We start from the raw sequence: 22,073 nt of genomic DNA on the forward strand, positions 1-22,073 counted from the left end.
TACCACCACTGCTTCAGTTTTATTGGCCAAATATTGTAATGATTGTGTGGTGATCTGGATCACGGCCCTGATACACGCTAAAACTACCTACCTCCCCTTTTTTTTGCTGGGTGACTTATAAAACACAGTCCCCAACCAAGTTCATTTTTCTGGTGTGGTGAAAGAAGAAGGTGAGTACAAATAGCAAAGGGAAAGAGGAAGGAACTGCGTCTTTTGGTGACAGTACCAGCTTTAACGTATTTGTTGAACTACTGCTTGTGGTCCCAATTCAAGAGAGCAGCCCTGTGCAGGATAGGGCACTAGTATGTGAACAAAATGTCACTGAAGAAGACTTCTTCACCTTTTCTTATTATTTTGTTAACTGGTTAGTGTTGTTTAGACTGGAAGAGTGCCTTCTGCGAAGTTCCTTTAGAGAAGAAAAATAAGTGTAGGGTGAGAACAAAGGATTATCATAAACTGAAAACTGGTTGATAAAGGAATAAAAAGATCAGTGTTCATTTTGATGAAAGGTTAACAGTGGGGTTCCTCTGAAGTTTTGTATGCGTACTGTTTGAATTTGTCAGCCACAGAGACAATTGTAAAGAACTTCAAAAGTACTTAAGCTCTATGAATAGCCAACAAAATGCAGTTGTTGTTTGGTGTTGAACAGTCCAAAGTACCAAACGTTAAGTTAAGTAGCAGCTTAGGAAAGAGATTAGTATCGTGGTGGTGAGCTTAGGGAAGGTTTTGGCTCACTGTACAACTATACATTCTGTTATAAAATATGTAAAAAACAAGATGTAGAATAATATTAAAAAACATCAGTGGTTCAACTTCCCATTTTACTGGTTTTGTCTCAGTTATTTTAAAGCTATTGAAGAAGTAAGAAGGGGCTCTAAGAGGGTCAACGGCTTCATTAGCACAAGCTGAAATCAAATCAGAACAATTTCATTCACAGCTGAACTTGAATTGGTACTGAATTGGACAATGCAGTGATTCTGTTTCCTGGGCAGAATAGAATAGAAGAGATGCAACCTCCCTGCCTCTGTAAAGAAGGGAACTTCTAGCATCATTGGAAGGTAGAAAATTAAAGTGTTTAAGATTTAGTTAGACAGCAGTGCCTGGGGGTTTTGTCTGTCTGTTTGTTTTTTCTTAAATGCTTTCATTAGGTCTTTTCACAAGTGTTTGCTTTGCAGGATGGTCAATATCAATGGTGTTACTTCTTTTGAGTCATACAACATAATCTGAAAACTTTTTATTTAAATGTTGTATTTCTAAAAGGTAAGGAATTGTCCCTATTTAAGGAGTCTAATGGTTTAAACTAGCTTAAAGATTCACCTCAGTTTTGTAATTCAAGTGAAGAGGGAGTCAAAAGATTAATAGCTTTATTACTGCTTCTCACTTATGTAGAACTAAAGATAGAAGTGGTGTTCTAAAAGCAACGGCCAGCATTGCTGCTGTTTGGGAGGACACAGGTTCTGGAAAGTTGATTCATTAGGACAATGGCGTGAGTGCTTGTGGGTGTGGTTTTTTGGTCACAAAAAAGAGGATTTTGTCTGAGTTTTTTTAATGTAGTTTCATTTGTTTTCTAGCATCTCGAAGTTACAAGCATGTGCAATTTCTGTGAAAGTTTGTGGGGTCCTTGTTTGCTTGCCAGAACTGGGGAAAAAAAATCCATTAATATTAAGAATACGTGTTTTTGGTTAATTTAAGCATCAGTTATGTCTGAGTGTGGTGTTTAGGGTGGGCCATTGAACACTATTTTAATGTAATTTGGTGAGTTGGGTATTTTATTATCTATGTAGATAAATGTGACAGTGTTTTAAGCATGGTTTCCTGATGGGATTAAGCTAGTTGTTTAACAGCCATTCTTTCTCTCACCCCTCCCACACTTCTGATTTGCCTCCTTGCAAATCTGTCTGTGATTGACCAGATGGTTGAGATTTCAAACATAACGGTGTTCTCATGAGTTTTGTGAAAATTGGCAGTTGAGCGGAGGAGAGACCCCAAGTTAGTGCCTCAGCTGAGGGTAGTGCAGGCAGATTTGGCCATCATGTGTCGTCTTTGACATCTCCTGCATGTCCAATCAGTGCATCAATGCTTTTGGGTTTGCCACGGTGCTGGCATATCTTGTCCAGCCTGTTGAGGAGAAGGAGGTTAGACAACATTTTTTTGGGAAACCAGGCTTTGTTACTTCTGTTGCTTCTGGAACAACATGTTAATCTGGCAGTTGCAGTCAGTGTATGAAGCAGCACCCTTTCCTTTAGATGATGTGTAGTCCACCTGGCTTATCATAGCCTTTTATATCCAAAGGGATAAGGTGGTAAAAGAACTTAAACTATTGTGGGGTTTGTGTCATTGTTCCTTCTCCCCCCCCCCCCCCCCCCCCCAAAAAAAAAAAAAGTAGAGAGTTATTCTCTACTAAAAGTAAAGTTAAACTAAATGCTGATTCTGATTAGCCACTGACAGTTTTGCTGTTGACTTTCATGGTACCAGAATGTTATTCCGTGTACTTCAGCACAGGAGCAGACCTTCCAGAGCTCTGGGGAGGAACTAGAGGGAATAGAGGTTTTATAAATTTAGCGGAAAATATAGAAGAGAGAAAAAGACCACATAGTTTCTAGGCAAGGGCAGGAACCATACTTAATGGGGATGCCCAGCCGGGACAATACGACTTTCTACTCTGTATATAAAACAGCACTTGGTGTAGCCTCCTAAAGGAGGACTGGAAGGGCATCAGCCTAACTGAAACTCTCAAGAAAGAATAGTGTTGCTCAGATTACCGTAGGCAGGGCAGAGCCAAAGAGAAAGTCAGTTATGAATCTGACCTAGGGCCATGTAGAAACATAAGGCTTAAGGTGTATTTGGGCAGACCTGGGAGAGAGCAACCGTGTGGGTGGTAAGCAGTGTGAGAGTCTGTCAAGAAGGGTTCTTCTCTACCACTGTGTGGCACACATGAGGGCTTTATATTAGAAAGGTGGACTCTTAAGAGAAGTACCTGAACCTGGTCTGTTTTGATAGGCATAAATAGATGGCCTGGCAAAACTCCAACTCTGGTAACTGCCAATTTCCTTTCCAAATGCATTCTTCTTTCATATCCATTTTTATTTTCTGTGCATGTCTCTGCTGTAAAATTCAGTTGTTGTTCCTCCTAGCAACAGCTTTCCTTGGAAATAAATATAACTGTAGCCTGTGTGTACGCTAATATAGCATGATAGACCTATGAAGTTCAGTCTACGTTTGTAAAAATGCTTTCAGATGAAGGTATGGTTAATATAAATGTCTGTTAAGCTTCATGCATGTAGTGCATTACATGAAAACAAACAGATGAATACTTCGGTCTTCTAACCTAGTAACATAGGAAGGGAATGTGACGAGCAAAGCTTTTGCCCAGGTAATTCTACTGTCTTGGATATGTTTAAAGATTATTTAATGCCTACCTTGGGCTTCTGAAGTTTTAGATTTTTACAGGCTGAAGAACAACTTTGGTCCCTCACCTATTTCAGAGGGAGAAAATACTGAAACATGCCTTTTTTTTTTTCCTTTATTGCTTGCATTCTTTGTGAATGTTTCAACAGCCTACTAAACTTTAAAAGCTAAAATGGAGAGCTGAGTTCACATAATCACAAGTGGTGTTGCCATGCGTCATTATAGGAAGGCAAAGGGTTTATTTGGGTTGCTGCTGTGGTGAAGAAAGAACCATAGCAGTTGACCTGCTCCTTCCTTTTCCAGTCTCATTACCACCCTTTCCTGATACTTTGCAAAAACAATGTGGTAAATCTGAGTGTCTGGTCACTCACTGGGTTTTCTGTGAGGCAGGGTTTCTTTGAGCAAAGTATGGATGATTTAGTTGGATAGGTAGAATTTGGTGTTTTAAGTGTATTGACCAAAGCTGTTACCCTGTGGGAGTCCTAGACTTTTGTAGCCTGAATAAATTTATTTTTGCCTAGTTTTCTTTTTGTCTGAGGAAAGGGTAATTTGTAACACTTCTGGCAACTGCTTCATGAGTAAGCCAAGGCACTTGTAGCCACAGATCATGAAAAGTTGCATGTAAAGTGCTTGCAGTGCCTATTACTACCCACAGACTTAGCAGTATTCGCGTTAATCGTTTAATTGGAATTTTGAGATTCGTAATATCTTCTTGCGTTTGTGGCACGGTCGCTGTATTTGAAATGGAGAAGTCAGTTTCCACAGTCTATTTCACAACTCTGTTGTTCAACCCTTTTACCAGTGCTCTCCAAACAAACTGCTCTGCAGTGAAGTAATGTTTTTAACTGAAGTACTCTGAAGTCTGTTCTCTTTCTTTTTTTGTTCCCTCAACATTTGTCTGCTGTCATTTTTACCATTTGTTCCCAATGTATAGAAAAACTTTTTGATCTGAGATGTGGATTTTTTTTTTTAATTTGAGGAGTGCAAAGAGAGAGGAAGAGAAGCCTCAATTACTGTCACTGCAGCCACGTATTTCAAAACTGGGACCTGGGTATTTCATTGAGAGGTGCACTGAATATTAGTCTGTGTGCTGACCGTGAAGGGTAGGTATTGGAGCCAGCCATTCAGAATGTTTAAATAAATTTGTTTGTATCAAGTCTGACCATTTTATGTCAGTAAAAAGTACTACTGAAACTCCCAGTCAGCCACAAATGCAAGGTATTTTTGAAGTTGTCAGCAGGTGTAAGAGGATTATTTGTTTTGTAATAGTAACAGATGCCAGAGAGCTGAACTTTTTTTCAAATTAGGAACAGTAAACTTTCTGCTGCTGCTTTGAGGTACATCAGCTAGAATAATCTAATGAGAGAGGCTGGTTTTTTCCTGCTAATTACTTAATTTGTGACAGTCTGAGGGTGCCATTAAAGGTGTTGCTTCTGATTTTATGATAATGGACTGGTAACCTGAAACATGGCTACACACTTAATTCTTAAAAGTCACTGAACTGGTATAGGATAACCTGGAGTAAGTTTAAATATGGTAAGATGCTTTGTTGGTTTGAATCATTTGCTGTGTCTTACCAGAAAAAGTAGTAGCTTAAGTCCCCAGCTAGAATTATTGTCATACGCTTTCCAGCATGCTTTTCAAACTTACTGTGGCCTCTTGTTTAACAATGGGACTTGCATAAACAGAAACATAAAACTCAATATAGGAATTTGCTGTTATGTTAATTTGCATCATTAACTTCTTTTTGTTTTATGATTAAATTATTTTGATTAAATTTGGGGTAACTAAGCATCATTTCCCCCCTGACCTTTATAAAATCCATTGTTTGAAAAAAAATGAACATAGTATCTAAAAAGTCCAAAGGGAAATATTTTTGCGGTTCTTGTTCATGTTATAACTTCTTTGTTGTAAAGGCTGTTGTTTGTAGCATAGGTGAGAAGTTTATTGAAGTCCTTGAAACCTAACGGTGCAAACATTTGAGGCTTCTTTAAAAGGTTTATTCTTCTGCTTCCTTGCATCTGTATCCAGTTATTTTTTGATTCTTTGCATGCCTTTCATTATTAAGTTTTCCCCTCCACACTGCAACTTAAATGTTTTGATGACTTGGTTCTGTTTTGTGGTACATGGCAACGCTAACCAACCCACTGGAACTGGAGGATGATGCATAGGGGGGAGGAGAGAGTAATGCTGCAGCTGTTTGATTAGTAGCCAGTTTTATTGCTTGAGGATATTGATTTTTAGATTATGCTAGTTCTGCAATCTCAAAATACACTGTTTGAATATGTATCTTTGCTCTTGCGCTCAGTAGCTCTGTGTTTTCTGCCCAGTGTTGACGAAGTTGAAGAGGTTTAAATGGTCAGTGTCCTTCAATTGGAGACAAGCTCCTCAGTTCTGAGGTCACTGTAGGGAGACAGTAAATAAATGCACAGAATGGCCTCTTGCCTTTCTTGTGTAGGCCATTTAACAGAGATAATCTAAAAGTAAAGGGTTTTCCAGATACATCCAGCACTACTTTTAAGTGGTGACTATTTGTACTGTATGATGAGCTGGACTGAAAAACATCAGAGACACGTATACCGAGACAGCATCAACAGCATTTTGTGGTAACTTAGGCAAGACCTAAAGAATATGAAGAGGTAACTGAACTTGATTTAGATAAGCAGAAGGTAATGACCAGAGCTTGGATATAGGTGTGGTCTTACCACATTCAGAATCTTGATTTCCAGTAATAGCATTGTTGGTTTTCTTGACTTGAACCTTCAGCCAGTGAGTAAAGTCATGCAGTTTGTTTCCATTAGGAGGAAAAATTGATGAAGAGCCAGTATTTTTTTGAATCAGTGTGACATATAAAGGATATATGCAAAATCATTTTTTTCTGAGTCCGGTTGGATTTGAACATGGGAAAATGGTTTCCCTACTCAGTAGTGTAATTTTTTTTTTTTTAATCTAGCACAACTTCTGAAAAGCATAGTCTTGGTTCTTACCTGTAGTTTCTCTGGCAGCTTTTCTTGATACATACCCTTTTGGCTGTGACCCTTGCCTGCCCCCGGTCCTGGTGGTGCAGTTCTAGAGCTAAGTAGTTGAGTGCTAGGGGGCGAATCAAGCCTTTTTACTGTGCTATTTAATTAGGCTTGGTGTGTAGGGAGACATGAATGCAAACTCTTACTTGGAGTTTTAAGCAAGTTCCACATCTTGTTTAAAGAAAAAGTAATGTTTGCTTACTTCCAGCCCTGTTACTGTTTTCTGGTTCCTGTATTTGATAAACCTCAAGGCACTTCAAAGAATTTCATGGGTACCAGAAAACCCTTGATTAGTTACCTCTCTAGCTATGATGTAAGTGCACTAGAATACCATGCTTTGTCAGCTTCCTATGAGAAATTGCTCTCCCTCTGTGCAATCCAGTGCCAATTTTCTGCATTCTGCATGTCTTTTACCTGGAAGACCCTCGTGTATAGCACTTTGAAAAATCTGTGGTCCCAAAATATACAGTAACTTAAAACCTGCAGTTAAAAATGGAAATTAATCTTCCAACTCATGTCTTTTCATTGCTAGCTAGCCTCTCCAGTCCCTTACACAGTAGGTAAAACTAAATTCTGTTGAGTTGTTCTGCTGTCTGCAGAAAGACTTGATATTCCATGGCCTTGGGAATTTGTTGTAAGATTGCTGAATATGTAATGTAATTTCTGCAGCTGTGTTTTTTGGGGAAAACATCTGAAAAGTTTCTAGATGCTGTGTTTCCTTGACATTATATAGGAAGCTTGCAATCTACTAATCTTAAAAGGAGAGGAAATGGCCATCTCTTCCTGGGCAGGTTCATTGCTATATGCCACCAGTTACTTTTTCTTTAAAGCCATACTTTCAACTGGCCTGAATTGGAAATCTAGATTAAGTGGGAGCAGAATCTCCCATATGGCTAGAATTGTGGTTTTCCAAATACCTCACTCTTTTAAAAAAGCCAAACAGCAATTTTTGCAGAACTTTGTTGTAATAGAGCTTGCTCCCTTATAAATAAAAGTGCAAATTTTGTGCAGTCTTTGTCAGGAGTTCATTTTGGGCAGTTGAACAGTTATCACAGAATATACTTCAACTTTTTGTAACAAGTTCCTTCAAGTGTTATGTATCGCTGTCCAGAAGTCGTAAGGACTCAAATCTGTCCTTTGAAAGCAAAAAATCTAGTGTGGGTTGCATCTACCTATTTATGACAATAGATGATTCTTATCCTTATTTCTTTAGAGCAGTCAGGCTCTGCTCCTGTCTTATTTTCTTCTTGAAACAGAATGACAGATTTTCCCCATTCATTTATTTGAAGGCTTGCTTCTGTCTTGTGGGTGCTTTTTTTTCAGTGGAGTCTTTGTCCAGTTTCCCCAGTATTGGTATTATTCTGGGCTACACAGTGCAGAATCTATTTCTGTTGTATAAAGAAAAAAGTTTGATTCCTAATAGAAAGTCCTGTGCTGTTGCAGTGTGCAGCTCTGCATAAGTGGTCGAACAGTTGAATGGAAATTGTGAGAGTGCTGTGGTCCTGTACGGCGGCTTGTTGATTATTTGTTTTAGCCAGCTTGCACTATGCCAACAGTTAACAGCCGAGGCTGCAAAGCAGGTTTCAACCCTCGTCGTTGTCCCCCTGCTCCCCCCCCTCCTCCCTCCCCGTTTTGAAAGAGGTAGTCCTCTCTCTGGAGGAAGCAGGACTGCTATTTCACAAGTAATTTGCTTTGCATAAACCTTTACCCTAATGGGATTTTTCGCACAGTTGGTTTGGGTATACTGTTTTTTGGTGTTGATTACACAATCTGAAAAGTATCCCTTTACTTAGGCTGTGAACCTGGGTGTATTCGCTGGGCATTGTCTCCCCTGGAACCTGACTGAGAAGATCTGCTTTTGTCCTGTATGTGTTAGTTTTTTAAGGCTGTATGATATGGTGGCTAAACTTTTTGAGCCACCTTAACATTTGAGGGAAGTGAAGTACCTTATGAATGACTCCTTGGCATCACAGGGAATTTCACATCTGGAAATACAAGCAACAGGATCAAATTAGTAATGCATACCACTGCCAGTGACTCAAAAGGAAACTGTAGTAATAGTATTTAGCTTGTGATATTGCCCCTGGGTAGATTCTGCTGCTTAGACAGTTGACTCTGCAAAGACAGCTCAGGTTATTGTTAACGATGCAGTACTTTAACTGTGACAGAGGGTGTGCTTTCAGAGTGCTGTCTTAGGGAGAAAATATTTTCTTCAATTTGCTTTCCCCAAACAAATCCAAAGCCCCTTAAAAATCAAACAGTTGTCACCTTGTCCCTGCCTAAACGGTGGTTCTGTGGTGTCTGTGGCACATGGCTACAAAATTTTTATAACAAGGATGTTTATTTTTCTCTGAAAGCTTAAGTACAAAAGAGAAAATGAGAAGAGTGGGGGGTTGCATGTTTTTAACATGTTCTAACATTCTTTAAAAGAACAAAACTCTATGCTTGCTATGCTCTAAAGACCACAACATGCTTAACAAGTTTGTTTGTTTGTTTGTTTTAAAAAGAAATTCATAGCAATTTTGAAGGTAACTTAGGTGACTCGTGCTGGTTATGCTTTGCATGTTGGGCCAACCGGACTTGTCCAGCAGGTCTTCCAGCGTAGCAGACCACAGTTCAATAAGGATTCATTCTGGTCCAACTGGTGCTTGCTGGCCTATCATCCCATCTTCTTCCGATAGCTCTGATTGTGCTGGATTGCCCCCCCCCCCCCCCCCCTTTTTTTTTTTTCCTCTTCCTTCACCAGCACAGACGCTCACATAATGTTGCAGTGGCTCTCTTTTGCTTCTCAAGTATTAGATCAACTTGACCAAAATAGGAAAAATTAGAACTATTTTAAATAAAGATAGTAGGGGAAATAATTGATGCCTTCCCACTTTACATGTTAGGTTTTTTTTTTGTTTACTTGTTACTGCTTTAAGTTTTATGTTTAAGTAGGTGTCAGTAGCTATATCTGAGCATTAAGTAGTAACTTGAATCTCTTGGTGTTTGAGTAACTAAAAGCTCAATTTCAGTATAGCTGGTTGCATGCTTCATGTTTGACATGCAGACAAAACAGTCTCAACAGAGTAGTTTAATTTGCCATAATATTTTGTAGTACAGCTAAAGATGCGTATAAAGATATAAATGAAATCTGAAGATCTCTATCTTTGGATGAAGATCTCAAGACTTCATAGCAGTGAACATAATGTCTTACTCTGCATAAATGCATCATTGCCTCAAGTTTGTGGTGTTGGTTACTGGTCCCACTTTTTTGACTGAGCCTGATGATATCATATTCTGCTTCTTCTATATTAAGATTTGAACTATCCTTCAATTTTATGTCTTTGCTGCAGTTCTGCAGCAGTAAGACAGAAAAACCTTGTCAGTTTGTATTTTCAGCATGTGCTTTGTGACTGTAAAGGCTGCTCCTTTTCATGCCGGAGGATGAAATTGTAGGTTTTGTTGCAGTGGAAAGCATCCACTAAGAAAGAATTCTGTTAACACTGCCTTTTTCCTCCTGGTGTCAGGCTGTAGATCACAGAAACACAGAATTTAAGTTGGAAGGGACCTCTGAGGATCATATAGTTGAATCCCCTGCTCAAAGCAAGGTCAGTTACAGCAGGTTGCCCAGGTCCATGTCCAGTCAGGTTTTGAATAGCTCTAAGGATGGACATTCCACAACTTCATTGGGCAACCTGTGCCAATATTTGACCAGTAAAAATGAGTTTAAAAAAAAAAAAAGTAAAAATTTTTTTTTTCTTTTTTCCCTTGTGTGGAAGTGGGATATCCTGTACTTCAATTTGTGCCCATTGCCTCTCAACCTGCCACTGGCTACAGCAGGAAAGAGTCTCTCTAAGTCATTTTTACTCCTCTCTGTGTACACCCATCAGGTACTTAGACATGGGTAAGATTCCCAGCCTGGAGCCTTTTCTTCTCCAGGCTGAACAATCCCAGCTCCCTCAGCCTCTCCTCATATAAAAGGTGTTCCAATCCCTTGATTATCTTAGTGGTGCTTTGTTGGACTCACTCTGGTAAGTTTGTATCTTATATTGTACTGGGGAACCCAGAACTGGACCCAGTGCTCCAGATGTGGCCTCCCCAATGCTGAGCAGAGGGGAAGGACCACCTCCCTCCACCTGCTGGCAATGCTTTTCCTAATCCAGCCCAGGATACTGTTTGCCCTGCCACGAGGATGCATTTCTGGCTCATGGTCGCCTTGTCCACCAAGACCTCAGGGCCTTTTCTGCAGAGCCTGTCCGCAGAACTCTGCACTTCCTCTTGTGAACTCTGAGGTTCCTGTTGGCTCATTTCTCCAGCCTGTCCACATCACTCTGAATGGCGGCTTGACCAGATGGTGTATCAGCCACTCCTCTGGCTTGTGCATTGTCTGCAAACCTGCTGCAAACCTGCAGAGGGTGTACTCTGTCCTGTAGTTGAGGCTGTTAATGAGGATGTTAAACAGCATTGGTCTCAGTATTGACACTCGTGTACACCCCCTAGTAACTGGCCTCCAGCTGCGCTTTGTCCAGCTGGAGGTGATGATATATTTAGGGGGGGAGATGCAGAGAAAGTGGAGTTACTGAATGCCGCCTTTGCTTCAGTCTTTACTGCTAAGGCTGGCACTCAGGAATCCCAGGCACTGGAGGTAAGAGAGAGACTCTGGAGAAAGGAAGACTTCCTTGGAAAAGAAGATCCTCCTTGGCCGAGGAGGATCGGGTTAGAGATCATTTAGGCAAACTCTACACCCACAAATCCATGGGCCCTGATGGAATGCACTGACAAGTGCTGAGGGAGCTGGCAGATGTTATTGTGAAGCCACTCTCCATCATCTTTGAAAGGTCATGGAGAACAGGAGATGTGCCTGAGGACTAGAGGAAAGCCAATGTCATGCTAGTCTTCAAAAAGGGCAAGAAGGAGGACCCGGAAAACTACAGGCCAGTCAGCCTCACCTCCATCCCCGGAAAGGTGATGGAACAGCTCATTCTGGATGTCATCTCTGAGCATGTAGAGGAAGAGAAGGTTATTGGGAGGGGCCAACATGGATTCATCAAGGGGAAATCATGCTTGACCATCTCAGCGAGACCTGGACAGGCTAGAGAGTTGGGCAGAGAGGAACCTAATGAAGTTCAACAGGGGCCTGCACCTAGGGAGGAATAACCCCATGCACCAGTACAGCTTAGGGGTTGACCTGCTGGAAAGCAGCTCTGCAGAGAGGGACCTGGGAGTCCTGGTGGACAAGTAGACCATGAGCCAGCAATGTGCCTTTGTGGCCAAGGCGGCCAATGGTATCATGGGGTGCATTAAAAAGAGCATGCCCAGGAGGTCAAGGAAGGTTGTTCTTCCCTGCAACTCTGCTCTCGTGAGGCCGCGTATGGAGTAGTGTCCAGTTTTGGGCTCCCCAGTTCAAGAAAGACAAGGAACTAATGGAGGGAGTCCAGTGGAGAGCTACAAAGATGATCAAGGGACTGGAGCACCTCTCTTATGAGGAAAGGCTATGACTTGGGTCTGTTTAGTCTGGAGAAGAGAAGACTGAGAGGGGATCTTATCAATGCTTATAAATATCTAAAGGGCGGGTGTCAAGAGAATGAGGCTAGACTCTTTTCAGTGGTGCCCAGTGACAGGACAAGAGGCAATGGGCACGAACTGGAACACAGGAAATTCCATCTGAACATGAGGAAAAACTTCTTTAGTTTGAGAGTGACAGGGCACTGGAACAGGCTGCCCAGAGAGTCTCCTCTGGAGATATTCAGACCCTACCTGGGTGTGATCCTGTGCAACCTGCTCTAGGTGAACCTGCTTTGGCAGGGGGGTTGGACTAGATGATCTGCAAAGGTCCTTTCCAACCCCTGCCATTCTGTCATTCTGTGGGAGGCCTGCCTCTAACTCCTGACTTGACCCAGGATGGAACTGCTTCTCCAGCTCCAGATGGGAATTTCCATGAAGATACTTGTAATTTTTAAAGGGAGGGGGGAAAGCCATGGCACTTAAATTATTGAGTTATTCCTGTTTGTCAGCTCTGTTCCTGCTTGGTTAGTTGCTCAGCAGTAGTGATGGGGCAGATGAGTACGGATAAAGTACTGTAGTAACCTGCTAAGTTGAAGTTATTAAAAATACAAAGCTGCAGCCAGCTGTTCTTTGCTTGAAAGGGTGATAAGGGTAACAATAATAGCAAGCTCTGTATTTGTAGCATTTTTTAGTTACCCGGCTGCACCGCTGGTTTTTTTGATCAGAGAAAAGAAACACTCTTTCCTTTTCTCACTGCTATTCTGTGGTACTGAACCTTTTACAGCAATTCAAGCGTGTTTCTCTTTGTAATGGTGTTGTATTCTGAAATTCCTCTGTTTTCAAAGTAACTTTTCTTTTTAATTCTAGAAAAGCCAGTCTGTTTTTTGATAAAACTATCTTACAGTTACAGCTTTCTTTGAGCTTAAAATGTATTTTGCATTGTAGCCATACTTAAAATACTGTAGTTTGATATACAGTTGTCCTGGTTCCGGCAAGGATGGGGTTAATTTCCCCAAGGAGCCGGCAGGGGAGGCAAGTATTCCATCCCACGTGACCCATGCCCAGCTATAAAAGGAGCTAGCCGGGGAGAGGGACTCAGTCGCCACTCGGGGGCGGGCTGCGGTGGTGCCGGTCCGGTCGGTGCGCTGCGCGGCGGTACTGTAATCGCGTTCTTATGTTCCTTTACCGCTGTTATTGTTTTTCTTTCTTCTTCCCTTTGTCTGTTCTGTTAAATTATAATATTTCAACCCACGAGTTTTGCCCTTTTCTGCTGATTTTTTTTCCCACGGCTGTGGGAGTCGAGCAAGCGGCTGCGTGGTTCTTTGTTGCTGGCTGAGGCCAAACCACGACAACAGTACACTGAATATGATTTACAATACTGTGGTATCAGATTACACAAATTTTATTTTGGACTACCTTATCATTAAGATTAAACATCAGTGTTACAGGTGAAACCACAAGAGTTTAACTCTTGCATTTAAAAAAAAATGGAAAAATGTTCTGTGGGTTTAGTGTATAAAGTCATGCGCTTAAGTGGTGAGAATCCTTTCTCACTTGTAAAAATCATCCTTGTAGAGAAAGCGACTAAAATATAGGCCACACAGGCTCATCTGACAAAAAGAGTCCGTTTATGCAAAAGCTGGACCTTTTTGCATTGACTGTGGTGGTTCCATTATTGTTGTTGACCTGAGGTTGAATGACAGAAAGTGCAAGCTGTTAGAAAAGCTTTTGATTCTTCTCCTTAAAATTTTCAAATCCCTAATATCTGTCTAGGGAGCAATAAAATATATGTGGACCAAAATTTCTTGTGACATTTTTTTCAGGCAAGCAAGCTTGGGGCCCTGTGATTGTCAAAGCAGTTTTCTTGCCATGTAAAATGGTGCAGTCTTGGTAAGCTGCAGATCTTGTCTTTGCTCAGTATAACAACTTAGCTGAGATCCTTCTATTCAGAGTCTCTTCGATGCTTGTTTTAAGGAAATATGTTTCTTTGCTTCTGTCACTTGGTGTTAAAGCTTTTCAGTCATCCCCAGAGTGTTTAGAAATTCTTAACCAGCAAGAGGCAAAAATTAACCTTTAACTTTTATACCTCTTCTTGGTTTATGGTCATCTTAAAGACAGTCCTGTAAACTCTGTCTTTATTTGATGATATTGGAAATACACATGTTTGAACATAGATTGATAGTGTGTGTTTCCACAATGTAACTAGGAATGGCCAGAATGGTACTGAATATGAACTGAAGTGATAGTGGTTAATCTCAAGTATATTTACTGTTGGTTCAGACTTCTCTGTCTATTTAGGACCTTGGTGACTGTGCTTCTAACTATGTAATTTTTTGTGCATACTTTGAAACTGCTTAGGATTGTTTCTAACTTTCAAGCCTGACTATTTGACTTTCAGTATGTCTTAATAAACTTTACTTGATGTTTTGATGTTTCATTTCCTAAGTGTGTTGAAAATGTAAAAAAGCATTCTCTCATGGTGAGAAAAAAATGCGAGACTGCCCCATTGTTTCCCTTCTCCTTCTAGGCTTCAAACAAACAGATTTTTTTTCTGGCCATTGTGACATGTGCAGTATGTAAGGTATTAGAGCTTTAGGATATTAGTTCATGAATGCATTGAGGTTCCCGTGGGTAGTTAATACTTAATGTATTTTATCTGTCAGCGGAGAGGAATGTGCTGTACAGCTTGCTCCTTCTGCAAGTGGTCTGACTCATGAGCTCGATGTACTTCAAAAGGATTTCAGCACTCCATCCCATTCTTCAGGCTTGCAGTTGCTTTTCTAATAATAGAAGCAGCAAAACAGACAGTGGAGTTGCTTCTTGGCTGCTACAGTTTGTTACCAGTATCGTTATGAAAGCTGACATCAATCACAGTCTTCATGTTTCACGGTCCACTGTGTCTCTTGTACCTCTCCTTGGAAGCAGTAACCACCATATACAACTGGGGTTCCAGTTTGGATGATCAGAATAATGAGCTGTGGGACATTGGTGCCTTTACAATTCAAGCAGTTTTGCGGCAGCGGCATAAAATAGCTGTTGGAGACCTCCAGCAAAATGTGGAGGGTCTGTCCAGTGGAAGATGTGTTAATGTAAGATTTAAGTTATATTGGAACTATTCCTTAAGTATCTGTAGTGAGCGTAGCTTGTGCATCCTGACAGAATTTGTTAGCTTTAAAAGTTTTCTTATCATATAAACTGCTTGCCTAGCGTAATTGCCAAGAGGTGAAGCGCTTGAAATTATATTGCCTGTACTGAAGTCAGTGGACGAAGTTTGCTTCACTGAGGGTGAGGTAAGGTTTCGTTTTTATTGATTCTCAGTCACATGGGTAAAAGGAGGCCTCTCTTCAGCCACAAGCATCATCTTTTGTGCCAGCGGATTATAGAACTCAAGCAAACCAAATCCATGAGGTCTTGAATATGCACTCCAGGAAAAAATCAAGTCGGTCTTCAAAAGTAGTCATTGCTAGGGCCTATTTCCCAAAGGAACAGCTGTGCTTTAGGAAAAATGTGGTTCTTGGGTTGGTCAGAAAGATGAAGGAGCCAGGGCATATCTGTTGTAATTGTCTGCTGTTTTTAACAGCTCTTACTGTCAGTTAGTTGAAGTAAGACTGTGGGAGACTCAGTCTGTAAACTCCAGAAAGAGGAGGTGGAAGCTAAGAAGAACGGGACTGAAAGCAAAGGAAATGCGCGTTGTTTCCTACAATGAAGTGTAGAGCTGTGCAAATGGTTTGTCACAGAAAAATGAAGATGGTGACTGGAACATCTTAAACCCAGCCTTGGTTTATTCACATATACTCTAGGAACAAACTCCCTTTATTTGCAGGCTTCTCTTCCCCTGCTGCTGCTGCTTCTCTGACTTCTTTATGACAAGTCTTTTTCTTGATGGAAATAATAGGAAAAATTTATCAATATAGGTCAATTTATTAGCATCATAAAAGTCCAAATCAAGTTAGCTCTAAAGGATGCTTTTTTGGTATCACAATATACACATCTTAACGTTGTAAAAATACAGTTTCAAACAAGATTTTAATAGCATTGAAATTGACAATGCTTTTGTTAGTGGGGGTACATTCTTTAACAGGAAAAGAAAGATAACACATTAAGTGAAGCTGTGTCTCATGAGCTATTATGTTGTATGCGTGTTCTTTCCCTCCTTTTCTGGATTGTACTTTTATTGATGACCTGTATGTCTTGTGTGTACTTAGAAAACAATATATGGAGGTTTCCTTGGCAGTCTGAATTTTGGAAGGCATGGGTGGGATGGGGAGAGCTATTTTTCTCTTTCCAATAGTATGTGTCTGATTTTATATAGGTATATATTTCAACACCTAACCCTAAAATATGTGCTTAATAAATGTAAAAAACTAATTGTATGCTGATTTGCTTAGTCCAATGTTTGTTTTCCTCTTTTTCTGCTGTAGGCAACCAATTTGCAGAGACAAATGCCTTTAACCTTTTTGTTAAGGGGGGGAAAAAACACCTTTAGTGCGTTTTTTGGGTTTGTTTTTTTTTCAATGTGGTCTGGGCATGCTAAGTAATATTTAACCTCAGGCATCACTTCTGGGATTTCTTAATGTCAGCTATCAAAGAATTCCATCTATAAAGGAGAGACAAATGAGCTTAACAACTGTACATAGCTATTCTAGCTGAAACATGCTTTGATGAGCCATTTGTGAGTAACAGTAAATCAGGGTTGTAACTTGCCAGATAGAAATGCTTGAGTATGAGGAGGAACGTTTAAAACCTAGAAACCTGGTTGTCATGAGTTACAGTCACTATTGAATGCATAATAATAACGTTATTTCTGTTAGAATGCAGGGTGGCTTTTAGGAAGCAAAAGAGGCTGTCCATTAATAATTCCGTTTATTTCTTACTGAAGGTTTCCAAGCGATTGACAAAAGGTGATACTGTTCAGTTCTAAGTGTTGCCAACCTGCAACTTCTTGAAACAGGTTTTCTTGAAGTCTTGCCTCATGGATGCAAGTGATTACAAGTGCTCAGAAGAAACATAAACTTAAGGGGTAGGAAGTTCTGGAGTAGAATTCTTAACTTCTCCAATTTCTAGAGAAAGTTGTGAATGTTGTGTGTAGACTTAAATCTAAATGGCAAATAAAATGGATATCCAAATCAATTATATGTTTACATATATCATACCTTTCAGGTGATTTATCAAGATGTTTTATAGTTTGGGGGTTTTAATAATTGTGATTAGAACACTTAAAGTGTTTCCCTGACCTTGCCATGAAGCATCAGTCTTTTCATGTTTTTTATTTATGGGATTAATATGGTAGCTTTTAGATTTGGATGATACTAGTGTGAGGAGCGAGGGAGGCTTCCCCCCCCCCCCCCCCAATTTGGTGGAGAAATAAGAACTTCAAACTCAATACATTTTGAAATAGTAACCCCAGGTATTCATTAGAATGTAAACTGTTAAGATGTCAATAAAATTTATGCAGATTTTTACAGCACACACTGTAGTGAAACTATTGACTATAATAAAGAGACCATCAAAAATTTCAGAGCATTTTTGAAGTTTTAAAGTGCAGTATGCAAAATGGAGTCGTTCATATTAATTGCCAGGCAATTGCACAGAATACTAGACTGCCATTCTTGCCAGGTATATTCAAAAGTATAAAATAAATCTACTGAATTGTTAGTTAGCTGAGTAGTCATTTGCCCAGCCTAATGACATACTTCAATTAAAGTGCTTGAATATTTATTCATAGCATCACTTACATGCACACAGTTATGTTAAGGACATGATTACAAAGCAGCCAAGTGTTCTGAGAACTCTCAATAGCTGCATTTAGGTGTGTAATAGTTCAGTAAAAACGTGGAAATAAACCTCTTATTGATTTTATTTTCTTGAAGATCTGCAAGGATTAGCTTGTAAAAAGCTCCATTTGCAGCTCATTATATGAAAAGTTTTCTTGTTTTAGAGATTTGTGTACATCTTGGGCCTCTTTGTATAAGAGAAGGATAAATCTTTCTGTCTTATGGCACATGCAATTGCAAGTAAACTTATCTTCATCCTTTCCTGGAGAAGCCTTTTGTTTACAACACTAAGTCACAAATGAAGTTATCTCTTAGAGCTAAGCCACTTCTATCTCAATCTTGTGGGTAAAAGATATCACCAATCAGGATTTTCTTGGTACCAAATTTACTGTGATTTCACGTTACTGTGTTAAACTGATTTCCTGCTCTTTCCTTCCTTTATGTTATTCCACTACGTTAAACTGCATTTGCAGAAATCTAACTCTTGTGAGGCTGTAGACAGAACTAGTATCCTTGTAAAATGTGCCCTGGCAATAGAAGGAAGCTGTGGAGGAACGTTTGCTGGTTTTCAGGCCCGAGTGACAAATATTTGTCTCTGAACTGTTTTTTGTCTTGTTAAAGTGGAGCAAATTAGTCTTCCTGGTTCTGATACCATGCAGCTGAGGTTTTGATTTGAATGTTTCCAACTGCATTGGAGGAATGTAATAGCACAAGTATTTCTTAAAGCAAAAGGTGCTCCTTTTGAAAATTTCAATGTGGTGAGAAAATTTAAGACAAGCATTTACTCCCCCCATTGAGTTTAAAGGGACACTATGAACTTAAAATCCTGGATATTTGAAGGTTTTTTTCTTCTTTAAAAAAATTGTGGTAATGGCAGTGGTTTTTCTGCATGCTTTTGTGGTTTGCTGGTCTGTTTCTGATCCAGAAATGCTCTGTGAAGGACTTGCACAAACTTATTCTTTTCTCCTTGATAATCAGGTCAATCAATTGACCATAAAGCGTTATTAAGCACAAGAGACAGCCTGATTGCCTGAGGAGAAATGACGGAGGGAAAAGAAACTGTAGGATGTCCAGCTGAATCACTGTGATTTAATAACTTACTACCTGTCAGCTGAGCCTCAGAAGTTGAGCTATTAGCCTGGCTGGTTGATAGATAAAATGAATTGAGTAAATCAATTAAAGAATTAAATCAAACTTCTTTTTTTTACCTTGTGTTTGGAATGGGATAGCAGAGCCCACCTTTTTACTACTTCTCATCTGAAACTTGTTAGTACATTGTAAGTTGGTTGTGTGGTTTTTTTTACCCTCTATTGTATTTAACAAGAGTAGTAACAGCAGAAGCTTTTTTTCCTGTTTTTCTTCGACTGGGGCCTGTCTGAAAGTTTCAACATCAGACATTAGTCTTCACCTAGTATGCTAAAAATGTAGTTTCTTCTAGCAAATTAAGCTTCATAAGCTCTCCTGTTTAGTTGTTTTCAATTGCGTGCTTATGTTTTTCAGTCATGAACTTTATTTTAATCCTTCAGAAAGTTAGATTTGTGAAACAATTCTGAAGATTAAAAATAGTTTCTTTTTAAACTGCTCTACAGTAGGAATGATTAGTAGTATAAATTGATATGTTCCAGGGTATCTATAGTAAAGTAATCCATTTTTTTCTCTGAGTGATCTAGAAATAAAATAATTTCATTTAGAAATAATTAGCTACTTGGGAGAAACCTTCTTTTGCAGATGCTTAATGTATTTAGTACTTAGTTTTTATTACTTTTGGAAAGTCACAGTTCAATAAGACTGTTGTATATTGGCTGTTTGTTAATAAAGACACTGAAGTAATAATTTCAAAATCTGTACATGGTTGATTCATTTCCCTTTAAAATAATTCCCGTTTCATCTTAGTTTCTTGCCTTGTGGGGTACTGCCATAGGTGTATATGTGAAATACTTGATAAAGAAAGTGCACAGTCAATTATGACTGCCACATCCATGCATTTTCCAACTTCTGTGGAGTTTAGAGAGGACATCGGAGGGAATTTGCATGTAATTGAGGAGGAGGGATAAAAGAGAACTTCCAGGTTCTTGTTGAGAAAAATAAGAAAGGATCTGTGCTTATCTCGCCCAGGGAAAGGAAAGGACGTTGTACATTATGGAATGAATACTTCTCCCCACCTTCATATCTCTAGTCTGTTTCTATCTACTTGCGACCAAATACAGCATTTTATTTTTTTACTTTGTGTTCAAGTCTCAATTCAGTACTAATTTGGGAGCCATCAGAAAATAATAGAAGTGGCAATTTTCAAAGGTGTGATGCTCATTGGATTTCTGCAAAGACAGGGAAGCTATGTATGGATTATTGCTTCTTGTCTTCAGTGTGTAGCCTATTGCTTTTGCATCAGTTAAACCACTGCTTAAAAGGCAGATAGTAGTAAAGTAATTAATTGTCCTGTGATGGGAGTCGTTCACTGCCTGGAGACCTGTTAATAACAGTACGGAAGATTCAGTAGTAGAGGTGAAATATTTCTTTTGATGTCAGAAATGAAAAATAATAGCCAGTAAGAACCACTTAAGATACTGAAGACACACAGAAAAATAATTATTTCCTACAGGCATGGGCAATGCATCTTTTCCTTTTGAACGTCGTAGAGGTACTCTACCTGCCCGTCTTTTCCCTTTGCCCTGCATTGCAGTAACCTGCCCTTTATTGAAGAGGGCCAGACTCTACTCGCTTGTCTCTTTGCCCCAATAACAGCATTAGACATATTCTGGTCTTTAATTTACTGCAGACTTTTTCTAGTTTTCTGTCCTGTGTTCTTCTTTGGGATGCAGTCTTCTCTTTCTCTATTCAGTAACTTCATAATGATGGAACAAGCAATTTTAACTCCTTTTCCTTACCTCAGCATATTTTTGCTAGTCAGTGTAAATGTTGGATGAGCAACAGCTGTAGCTTCCTCCTGACATCATTCTTGCCACTGGAGTATCTGGTCTCTGGTCTACAAAATAGTGACTGATAGTTTCTGTTACCTTAGCAGCATTTTCTAAACCCACTTTCTTGCCTATAACTAACTTGTTTAGATTTGAATTACTGAGTTTGTTTAACGTAGCATTTTAAACTTAATGATCCAACTACAGACTCTTTGTTTTGCTTTTGCTGGAGTGGTTTAATAATAGTAAGCATAGAAATGAAGCAAACCTGCTAAGTTTAAAAAAACAACAAAAAATCATGATTGACAACATGATTTTTTTTTTTAATCTAATGAGGTGAGACAGTTGAATTTGAAAGCTGGGTCAAAAGCTTATGTAATTTTGAGACCCTAAATATAGAATGGTGTAATGACACAAAAAGATCAATCTCTGTGCATATGTTCTGGTAGAGTATTTTTGTTTTGTTCATATTCTGCGCATGCAATTTAAGCTGGATACCCTCTGCTTGGAAAAATGGTCTTGCTAATATTCCGATCTTATGCTATGTGCCAATTTAAATTGACATGTAGCATGTAGGTTTCTTTATTATAATGTCTGGGTGTGGGGTCTTTGGGGTTTTTGTTTTGTTGATAGTCAAATTTCCATGTGGTCATTGTAAAATTTACCTGTTTATTTATTTATTTTAATAGTAGTGGAATGGGGTGATGATGTTAAAGCAGTATCAGAAGATGAAGCCATGGTGCTGGTGAACCATCAAGCAACGGGCGATGTCTGCACTCTGATGATGTGCCTTCAGGATAAAGGCACGGTAGGCTACAACTGGGGAGTGGGATAGCTTCTGTGTGTGCGATCTGCTACCTTGGGTGTGCTTGCATCTGTGTGTGCAACTGATGGCTGACTTTTGTGTTAATCCACCAAATAATCTCAAGGCCCTGGATAGGAAGATTTTGTTTAGATTTGGTTTAATGTGATAGCCAGTAGCTTGGAGCAGGCTTTAGACCATAAACGTTGCCTTTGAAGAAGGTCAAATAGGAGCTGAGTCAGTGTGCATCCAACCTAGATTAACACAGAGGGAAGCAGATCTCCTCGCAGGTAATCACTTACTTGACTTTTTCACCCTCACCTCATGCCCTTGTGCAACTCATGCCAACTTTGCTCAAACCAACACAGGTCTAGCTGCTTGAACTTTATTCCAGCATGGAATTTTTCTCAAAGTTAGAAGCAAGTTGTGTATGGGATTTTGGTAGGAGTTCAGAAACTGAAAGTGACTTCCCTATGAGGGCAAGTCCAAGCTAAGATAGATAGGTAAGGTCAAAATTGCTTGAGCTATTGTTTCACAACCTCAGAAGCATTTCTTGGTGAGATGTGCAGCTAATGTCAATTGTTTCATGCATCGCGGTTCAGAAAATTCACATCTAGCAAGTGTAGTGCTGGAAACTAGACTATGTGATTTAAACAGGAAATTA

At 39.6% G+C, this 22,073-nt stretch overlaps 1 protein-coding gene across 2 annotated transcripts in view; it reads left to right on the forward strand.

Moving 5' to 3' along the window:
• LPGAT1 (lysophosphatidylglycerol acyltransferase 1) overlaps positions 1–22,073 on the forward strand; it is a 67,102-nt gene that overhangs the window by 8,459 nt on the left and 36,570 nt on the right. For both annotated transcript variants that reach the window (XM_082481633.1, XM_082481634.1), the window contains one exon: positions 21,297–21,415. In XM_082481633.1, the coding sequence (XP_082337759.1) occupies positions 21,297–21,415 (119 nt within the window). The remainder of the gene's footprint in view (positions 1–21,296; positions 21,416–22,073) is intronic.

Source organism: Vanellus vanellus, assembly GCF_965231255.1.
Source record: "Vanellus vanellus genome assembly, chromosome: 3".
NCBI classification, from domain to species: domain Eukaryota; kingdom Metazoa; phylum Chordata; class Aves; order Charadriiformes; family Charadriidae; genus Vanellus; species Vanellus vanellus.